Below are 10,750 nucleotides of genomic sequence, written 5' to 3' on the forward strand. Positions count from 1 at the left end.
CACCACCGCCGCTGCACATGCAAACCACCCACCCAACCCAACCACCTCCCCCAACACACCCACATGCACATGTGGATATGCATACACATATCCAGTGCACATGAATACACAACACACAAACACATACACAGAGAGAGAGAGAGAGACACACGCACACACACACACACACACACACACACACACACTCACACACACACACACACACACTATTTTGCATAGTTTTGAACCCACTTTGAACCTCTCATGAAGCCTTTTGAAACCCCTATTGGCTGGTGCCATTCGATAGTCATGGGGTCGTTATCTGTACCTTCTACACCATGGCCTGAACATTCTCCTCTTGAAACAACCTCTCAACCACTCCAGTCCTCCCAAGAAAGAGGTCCTTTCTTCATCAGAAGACACACACACACACAGATTTCCCTCACAAACAGAGCCAAACGCTTCAGGATAATGGATCACATTTGTATTATATATACAGTACATTCCAGGAAAGTGAAAGTATTGCCAAGATCGGAACAGAATCCAAATATAATTTTTTACTATTGTTTTAAGTCACCTGTCTTTTAGTCACATTTGTTATTTTGGGGTTTGTTTTTATTGGGGTATCTTACATGTCAATTTATCATATTATAAAAGAATGATTCACAGAAATGTGAAATTCAGTCAAGAGCAAGTATTTTTACTTTGACATTAGTAAAGTAAGGGTATGTCTCCCTCTAGTGGTGGTGACCTCCAACAACCCAACTCAAAATCCAATGACGACAAGAAATTTGTAGACACACAAGTTATTTAATGTAAATTCATGTCTGAGGCCTTTGTTGCTTCTGAAGCCTATGTTGCATTTAACCCTTCGCTCTCCAAATAGACACCAAAGAATGAATGCAACTGGCCATAAAGAATATCCTTTATATACAATAAAGACTCTATCTAGAGTGCAAAAGCTCTGAAAGACCAGGAAAGGCATAAACACATAGCTTTACAGTGTGTGGATGCAAAAGCCATCCAAAGAAAGCAGCAATAAAAATGGTATTGACTCCAGGGCTTTTTTTCTGGAGAGCTTTAGGTTCAATTTAGCTTGATCACTGCGGTGTTATACCTGGTGCAAACAACAGCCTCTTTCCCCCCTAAAGGTCTTGTCAATGGCTGGCAAAAGCAATCAGACAGAAGGCAGAGCCTGAATCCCATATTTTTACTCTCAGTCGTAATCTGCTGTGTACAGGTAATACATAATTCCACATTCAGAAATACTTTGATGTGCAGTAAACAATATTCATCATGAAGAACTCATTAAGAACACTTGTTTGTTCCAAATGACTAATGATTGATGTGTTCAGTAGATCACCAACAGGTGGCTCTCTATCTCTCATCGCTGTGTTGGGAGTTCAGACGCATTACTTTCCCTTTGACCCGAAGAGACAGAAACAGAACTCTGGCAGAGGAGAGCGCACCACCCGTCTCGGTCCAAAACACTGGCGGAGAACAATGAAACAGAAAGGAACTGAGACTTGAAGGAGTAAATCATCACTGTAAGTCTTTGCAGCCACATTCACAAAATCATTGCAAAAGTCGAATATCTCCAAGAGAAATGGTGTCCTGCGCTTCACCCCTCAACGCAAGGGGATAATGGGTCATTTTGCCTGGCGTCTAAGTGCCTGTCTAATGATCTCATTCTGCAAAAAGTTTTAGAATCCCTGTTCATTGAAACAATTCAGCCATATGGCAACAGCGAGAGCAGGAGAGCCAAAGGGAGAAAGAAAGAAAGAAAGAATGAGAGAGAGAGAGAGAGAGAGAATGGGGGGTGGGCCACATGGAAAGGTGCTATCTTCTGTTCTGACTGAGTTCTTGAGGAGCATGCTCAGTAGAGGCAGGATATGGGAGAGACTGGCTCAGCTCTGTGTGTCTGTTGAGGAAATGGGCCACACCTTACCGAGAGAGAAAGAGAAGAGGAGGGGAGGGGGTGGGGGGCACAACATCCCCTGTACACAGGCCAAAAGGAAGGCTGTGCACTCCAACTGGCCTGCTCATGAAACACCCCCTCAGTCGACAAGTGCCCTCCCACTTCCAGCAGTCTGTTCACTGCATGTAATATTTTTAAACAATAACACCCTCTGCCACCGGTTCCTCCCTGACAGAGTCAAGGGTGAACGCAGAGAGAAGCTATACCATCTACACGCGAGGAGTCCTTCAGCTTCTCAGAGTCACACTTTTGAAATGAACATTGTGTGATCAGTGAATAAAGAGTGAGTTGTGCCTCCAGGTTTCTCTCTCAATATACCCAGACCAAACGTCTGAGGAGATGTCTTGGCGCTACAGTGCGCTGTTCAGTCATGGGGCCTATTTATCTCGGTTCTAAACAATGAGCTGTGAATCTGTGAAATATCACACTTCTGTGCACGTCTGTGAGTACAGCTCTCCTGGAATCCGACCAGCAGCAGAAGGTCTCCTCGGAGTGTGCTCGGACTGCCTGCTACTTGTTGACAATTTGGAGAAAGGCAGGGCAGAGGGGTGGGGGGGAGGGGGGGTTGGTGGGCAGCATCCCTCGTTCTTTTTTCATGTTCATTATCACTCACTTGTTTAGCAGCTCGTCATTCAAGGGAAGAGAGCCACACTTTGTTTGTTTGCTTGTTTATATTATTTGTGAAACAAAAAAATGGAGGGCTTGGTCTTAACTGGGAAGAATGACATCACAGCCAGAGAATGCTCCCCTCAGAGAGACCTACTGCTGGTTCACATTAGCCTCCAACACGACGGGGAGGTACACCAAGCAAACGCGGATCTGGACAATTCACTCCCATGTTAATGCTCTTTTCCTGTGTCAGCTTGACGGGGACTGACCCTGTTGCGGTCATTGCTTGCTGTGATCCTGCAATTGCAGTCAGAAAAAAAATGGTCATCCTTGCTATGGGAGGGTTTTTTGCTTATGTTTCTGTCACTGTCAGGGCAGAAAGATGTACTTTATGAAGCTGTGAGAGTGCTTGCCCATTTTGAAATTCCATTCTTAATCATTGTGTAACATGTTTTACCCTGACACATCTGTGCCACATACCACTGTGACCAAGCCGTCTGAGGAAGCTGAGTAAACTGTTATAGCGAGTGGGTTTTGCAGTGTAAACGCCGGTGGTTTTTGAAGAAACAGTTTACTAAGTCTGCTGTCCAACTTGTTTGAATTTGTTTAATAAAAATTGTGATTATGGGCGGGAGGTGCGGGGGTGAATATTTGACTATGGTTAGTTGCATGTGAGTCGCTTCTCGTCTGTGTCTACGCCACAGAAAAGCCACAACATTAAAGACATTTAAGAGCCCACCGGATGTTTCTTTTATGTTTTCATCCCTCATATACAGTTATTATGATAGATGTCCCGGGCCAACTGGATTCCCCTGACAGCAGATGTCTTGATGAGAGAATGTGAAGCCTCTTGCTGTCTGAAGGAGTCGTATACATTTGGAGGCAATCAGATCATGTTGCCAGCAGGAGGTTATAGTCTTACATTGCATACTCAGCTCTCCAATTTCCCCACATGCACTTAAGCAGATTGGCTGTGGGACAAAGGGGTAGAAAAAGGACACCTCCACTCGGACCATCCCTAATTTGGGCAGCGAGAGAGTGAGCGTTCTTGCGAGCACTGATGGGAAATCTCTTTGTTCCCATGCCCCGCTCGTCGACGATCCGGAATTTTTTTTTAAAGGAATCCTGGGATTTTCGGAAACGGTCAGCTCCACAGGTGGTTGCGCTCTTCCTGTGTCATTTATTTTAAAAACAGCCGAGCAGTTCCAAGGCTGACGCACTGTCCTACTTAACCCCGCGGTTCCTCTGCGGGCCACGAGACAATGGCGGGCTAGGTGGGGTCACCCCGGCCGGGGGGGAGCGTACAGAGTGCAGTGCGCAGGGAAGGGTGGGAAAAGGCCTTGTGCGTCGTTCCGCCAAACACACAGCCGCTGCTGATTGTGGGTGGGAGCCACACAAAGAGGCCACTGTCCAGGCCTGTGCCAGAATGTTCTTGGGTAATAACTGCGGTCCAGAACGTGGAGTGGGGAGGCCGGTTCCAAAGACAGAGGTGTGGAGAGGAACACATGCTGCTGGTCCTATTATTAGCACCGAGAACCCAGAAAACATGGGTGGGTGTATCAAATATGTTCTGGAGTCTCCGTCTCTGATTTCTCGTCAATTCCCTCGGCACAAGTTTAATCAAGTGGTCTCACTCTACTCAAGCAATGTAACAGATGTTGGGATCAAAAGCTATGTTCGTGTTGTTCAGCGCTCTTATAATTGATATTGATACTTTTAACAATAGCATCAGTTGCTCATGACGTCTCGTATGAAAATATATCCACTGTCAGCCTGAATTACCTCAGTCTTCAACATGTGTCCAGCATTTGCCCGGCCTTCCCTCCATCACTCACTCCCTGTACTGATTTACATAGACTTATGGCAGTACATATAGATAGAAACCTGGGTGGGTCTATACAGACAGAATGGAAGAATGTTTTGACAGGCTTTGGGTGTCATATCTCACGCACAGACCGACATTTTCTCCCCTCGGCCAAAATCAGGGAGAAGCTGCGAGGAGGGCATTCAAGGGGCAGCCGTCTCTCCATCTCACTGATCATATTCTGGGAGCCATCCCACAGTAGCCTAAGGGTGCAGTATATTTGCTCTCCGTGTGAGTCGGGCTCTCCTGTTATCTTATCTGAACATGACAAAAACACAGACTCTATTTTATCTACTCCACAAACATATACAGTATTTGCCCTGACAATAACAAGAGTCTAAGCACACAAGACTATAGACACTAAAGACATGTAGTGAGGGCAACTGATATACTCTGTGTACCTGTTGTCTTCAGCAAATCTCTATAAATTGCCTGATGTTCAACTTTGCCCAGGTTAGATTGCATGGGCACTCACTATTCTATGAGAATTATTCAACCAACCTGTCTTGTGAGCACTGAGCGGTTGCTCAGCGACTACTTCATGGAAATCGCTGTCACTGGATCCAACGGACCTATGAATAATGGATATAGTATCATCCTATTTACTGTTGTAGTGTCCTATTACAACTAGCAAGTGTCACTTGGTTTACAAGGATCAGTGATCTAGCTCCTCACAGAGAAAACTCATCTTTACTGAGGTGGTACTGGCATACTTTTTAGACGCATACAATTGAGTACCTCTGATAAAAACAACAGATGAATAGGTGTGGACATATATTTTGTTCACGCAGGGGAGGCATTTCACCCAGGAAAAATGTTTTGAATTTAAATATTTTTGAGCTCGCTAGCCGCCCATACCTCTGCTTAGCTTTGATGTTACTTTGTCATTCCTGATAGGGCTGTTCTATCTCACTAGCTGTGAGTATGACGTGTTTACAAAGACAACACAGCGTTGAAACAGGATATTGGCTCAAGGCTTGCCTGGGAAAAAAGGCTCATACTCATTTAGACAAAACTTTACCTCAGAACACAGATGTTAACTAGTAGCTCTCTGGGATTGGGATAGGCAAAACTTCCTTTCTCTAGCAGGAAATGGGCGAAACCTTGCTTGAAATTATTACTCCAACAGTTTGCGCTTAGAAGGAAGTGTCTCCTGATAGCAAGGACTATTGGTTTCCTGTTGTGAACTAACTGTTTAGGAGTTTGCCATTCAAAAAACCAAGAGAACAAAAGAATCCATTGTCATTAGGAATACCCCTTGAACCAAGCAGCAACTTTCACACCCAAAATCAAACAGTTAGTCCTACTTTGTATAGTAAATGTACGGTCAGTTTAAGAACTCTTCTCTATCCCCAAGATATTTTCTGTTAATGTAAAATACATTATGCCAACATAATAAAATTTTCTCGTGAAATTGTACACAGCCTTAAGATTTTGACCTGCACAGCTTGAACAGAATGAAAGGGGAACCAGCGTGCTCTGTGTAATCCAACCCAACCCGTTCCATTTTCTGAGCATTATTCTCATAAGGCATCGTATGCTGGTATTTTTACTGGGAAGTATGTGGGTTAGGTCTCTTTACATGGTAGCTATGCTTTTCCATGTGTGGGGGGCTGCAAGAGAGGCCTGGAACCAGACATCAAAAGAGCACAGGCTTGGATTCGGAGGGTGCTGGAGGCTTATCATACCTTGTGATAACAAATGGAACAGATCGGGGTCTAGTCCTGCTTAGGTTGTATCGGAGGGATATTCAAAGGCAGACGTTTTTTTGCATGACACATAGGTTAAGAAAACATTCCTGGGCATTTGATGTTTTCCTTTTGTTATATAATCAAATTACATTAAACACACTTATTATTTTCGTTCATCCGTTTTGTACCAGTAGACTTTTAAGACATGTTTAGGTTCAACGGTGAGAAAACCTGACTGCTTGGAATGCCTTTACACTGAGACACCACACCTATATACGATCAAGTTTAAACAGTGAAGTCAACTCAAGACTTAAAGAAAACTTCAAGCCAAATCAAGCCGTAATGTGTTTAACCAATAATCATCAAGACTACTTGTCAGTTCTGTTATTACATTGTCTATAACAATATCAATCCATTTCCACATTAGTATGCGCATTCCTTAAAACCTTGGGTTTCTACACCTACAAGGCATAGGCATTGGTACACATATTTTAGACGTGACCCTACAAAATAAACACGGAATGAAAAAACATCACCCACTGGAGACATTAAAAAATCCTCTGTAATACCCTGAAAACATTCAGCTGCACTCAACTGTGAATGTGATCATGCCATAGTCAGTGAATCGTAAAATACATTCACATTAACATCCCTCAGCGATGCAATGTCGGACATCTGGTTCATTACAAACGGTCGGTGGTTAATAACAGCTTCACTGTCTGATTCAATAACGAAAACCCTTTTCCGATCGCAAGGAGCAGGCCAGAAGGGACATACATGAGAAAAAACAACATTTTAATAGATGAAATAAATACTCCAGTACATGCATGTTCAAAAACACATTACAATACCATTGTAAGTCTGGTAAATAATAGTGTAAAACCTATGGCACACACTCACAGCAGCTTGAACCCATTTTTAAAAATTCACACAAGTATGAACACTCTTCCCACGCTCACTCACTACACTCATGTACTTCTACAGATCACCATGTCATTGGTCAGACAAGTGAAGCTACATCCATCATTTTGTCTGTCGTTTTCATATAGCTGAAAACTGAGGTAAACTTTTTTTTTTTAATCTGCTTTTAAATTGACTGGGATGCTTTTTTTCTGTCTTTTGGCAATATGAAGCCAAGGGTGAGTGTGGATTAGAAATGAGTTAATGGTCAGTTTTAGTGAAGGCTTTAAATCACATCCAGCGTGACAAAAAAACCTGTGACTTACACTTTGTTTCTTTACATCTTTCAAACTTGGCTGTTGAACTCTGCTCACCTCACTGACAGGCATACCAAGTTGAAGACAAAGAAGAAAAATAAAGAAACACATTCACTCATCCTGGACAATCATGAGTTTCTTTGGTATGTCAATTAATGGGTAGAACTGAATCAATTGCAAAGTGAAGGGGGGATTTAATTCACAGAGTGGGAGTTGACTGGCGGTAGAGTTCTGGGCGACGATCGATCCCTTAGTGCCTGAGAGAGCAGTGTGCACCCGTCCGACACGGCACACGCCGAATTCCGCAGGCGCTCCCGGTAGTCCGGCATCTTGGTGCTGCTCTCGGGATGCTGCGAGATATCCCTGAGGCCTTGGGTCAGGAGGACGCAGGCGGAGACCACGCTCATGGCCCCTCCGAGGACGGCCGTCTGCACGCCCTTCCCCTCGGGGCTGATGACGGCTGCTTTGCCCAAAAATTGGGGCTCAGTGGCAAAGCCCACCAGCGCGTGCACAGACTGCACCAGCGGCCCGCAGAAAAGGACGCAGCGGTTCCGTGTCAGTTCGCTCGGCGAGGTCTTCACCTCCTTCACGCAAGCGAGCAGGGCCTGAGCGCTGGTGCTGATGCATTTCACGCTCGCTCGGAACTGCTCCTTGGCAAACTTGTCCTTGGACTTTTCACTGGCCTGGGTGGACACGTCCGAGAGGGTCCTGAGGTTTCGCGAGATGTTCTGGGACACCTCGAGGAGCACCTGGGGCGTCAGGTCCGAGAGGCTGGTGACGCGGAGCACGCCGCAGCTCTGCTCGACTTCGTGCCGACACCGCGTCACCTTGTACCGGTCCACCAGGCCCGGCACGGCCAGCTGGGAGCCGGGGGTCTCCGTGGCAGCCAGGTAAGCGGCATGAGCTGAGCACTCAGTCAGAGAGACCACCAGGTCGCCCATCTCCACGAGCCGGTCCCCAACTTCCACAAACTTGCCCATGTTGAGCTGGCTCTGGATGTCGTGGGTGAGGATGGACAACTCCTTGGTCCGGGCGATCACGGTGTCCCTGCACTTCTCGAAGGTCTCCGCCACGGACACCCCTTCCGAGCTCATGACAGGCCTCGTCTCGCTGGAGAGCAGAAGCAGGTCTGCCACCAACTGCATTTTGCTCTTGCACGCATCACAGATGGAAGACAGTTTTTTCCTTTGCTGCAAGCTCCCACTCAAAATGCTGGTAGAAACCTCACAAACTGACTTCCCCGAGCCACTACTTGCCATAGTAGGATGGTTGAGCTAATAGTCTGGATTGCCGACTGATACAAAAATAGATTATGCTGTACAAGCCATAGTGAACACGTGTAAATTAAGACATCTTCTTAAGTAAAAGATATATCTGCACCTTCTTTACAAATATTGAAACTGGCCAAGAAGTCTTCCTTGATGTCCTTCAAAACATTAAAATCCACTGACAACTTTGAAAGAGAACAGGACATTGAAACTTTGTGGTAAACATTTGCAGGAACCTTTCCAACGAGACACAAAATTTTATTTCATGTCTCGGCACTGCTGATGTGGGATTGGCAATACTCTATAGAGTATTCGTACATTTCTATGTATGAGTAATATTCAACAAATAAGAGGGAAAAAATAGTCAATCAAAGAACAAAAATCCCTTCAATGATACATGCTGAGTTTCTCAGTGTCAAACTATCGTTTCAATCTTGCACATTACATGATTCCATCACTGTTATATCACAACACATGAATTTGTATTTTGCCCCTGATATTTGTAGAAGTGACGTTTTCATAGGTTTCCATTAGCTATCTTGGTCCATAGCATATCAAATGAACAAAACCCAGAATGTTGACTGCAGTGCCTTAAAAACAAAGTGCAGGTTGACTAGAGATTCAAAAGATGTTTTTTCTTCCTCCTGACGAAAATGGGTAATATTCACGTTTTTCTTGACTCAACAAATGCCAATTTAAATAATATATCATGTCCTTTCTTAAATTGAATCAAACAAAAATGAATTGTGGTATCCTCGTTGCGTTACGGTAGCAGGATGTAGATGCACCGAACTATGATCTAAACTGTACCCACCGACTTTGGCCACCCTATTGTAACAGTGCGGCAGACGCATGCCTGCGCTCCGTGACCAGTTCCGATTGACCTCTTCGGGATCATTCTGCTTTTCCTGCACCATCATTTCATCAATGAAGCAAAATAAGATTCAAAACGAGCGAGGGGCCACGGGGCCGTGCGTCCCTCCACTTTCAACCTTTTCTTTCTCATACAAGATCCCGTGATATAGACGAGTTCTTTCTGCAAACTGAATTCCATGTGCATATCTATTGTGAATATGCCCTCTTAGCAGAAAGCGGGGCAAAGTCTTGTCCGGCATAGATGGTGTCGGGTTTCGGTTTTGATATTCATCTCGATGTCGTATCCTGTCGACTGAAATGGTAGTTTCATGAAAGTAGTCCACAACTTTAACACTTGCTGTTTACTTCAGAACTTCATTCAGAAGAAGTGGTTGTTATTCCTGCTTACAAAGTGTGCTTTAGTCTCCCGCTACATCTCCAGTATCAGGAAGCAGTAGAGGGTGTGGCCGCATTTGCGCTGGTTGATTGCAGCTAACTACCAAAGGCAAGGGGATAGCATACTAGCTACGTTAGCTTCCTCGAAAATATAGCCAGTTAGCAAGTTTCAGCTGTGTATTTGAGTTCATGTGACCACGAGAATATTATATCCGAAAACAGGAAAACAGCAAGTCACTCCCGCCCGCGTTTCTTTCACACAGGAGAAAGTTGTTTCAGTTGTTAATATCCTCGTTCAAGCGCTGAATGATCCATCTGCCACAATCCATCCCTTCCAGAGGCCCCGACGTGGGACGCATTCGACTACCGGTGTAGAGGCAAAGTTACACCCGTGCAGCCGCTCCCAAAAGGACAGAATGCCCGCCTTCAATTTCCCTGTCTGACCTCAAGCATTTTTCAGCCACAGTGACCATGGACAACAGTTTGAATAGCGTTTTACCACCGTTTTCAAGCGATTATCTGACTTGTCTAACTCTACTGTCTCAGTCAATGAAACACACAGCTGTTCTCTACTTCTAGAGAACGGCGCCTTTGCCGTAACGACAGTTCAAGATTAACTTACGTTTCACGTCCCCTCACGTCACGACGTATTCAAACAGTAGCCAAATACAGCAGACTGGAGTTTGTTGACAGTGTGTAGCCTAGATTTGCAATTATGCTCTCTCTTGGGTTATGCTCTCTCTTGGGTCTGTTTTAACTGTTGCTTGGGAGAAACGGTTCATCTCTATAAGCCTCGTTATACGTTATGCATGACATTTATATGATATGTATTGTTTAAAGTTTCTGATAAAAGGATAGCCTGGAATGACATGGAGAGCTTGGTTGGGCCATTT

At 44.8% G+C, this 10,750-nt stretch overlaps 1 protein-coding gene across 1 annotated transcript; it reads right to left on the reverse strand.

The window, feature by feature from the left end:
• Window positions 1–6,899: 6,899 nt before the first annotated feature.
• tlnrd1 (talin rod domain containing 1) lies at window positions 6,900–10,462 on the reverse strand. The gene has a single exon (XM_062549443.1). It carries the CDS (start codon window positions 8,595–8,597, stop codon window positions 7,533–7,535), a length of 1,065 nt encoding a protein of 354 aa, XP_062405427.1. The 5' UTR covers window positions 8,598–10,462; the 3' UTR covers window positions 6,900–7,532.
• Window positions 10,463–10,750: the final 288 nt, after the last annotated feature.

This window comes from Sardina pilchardus, chromosome 11, assembly GCF_963854185.1.
Source record: "Sardina pilchardus chromosome 11, fSarPil1.1, whole genome shotgun sequence".
In the NCBI taxonomy this organism is placed as follows: domain Eukaryota; kingdom Metazoa; phylum Chordata; class Actinopteri; order Clupeiformes; family Clupeidae; genus Sardina; species Sardina pilchardus.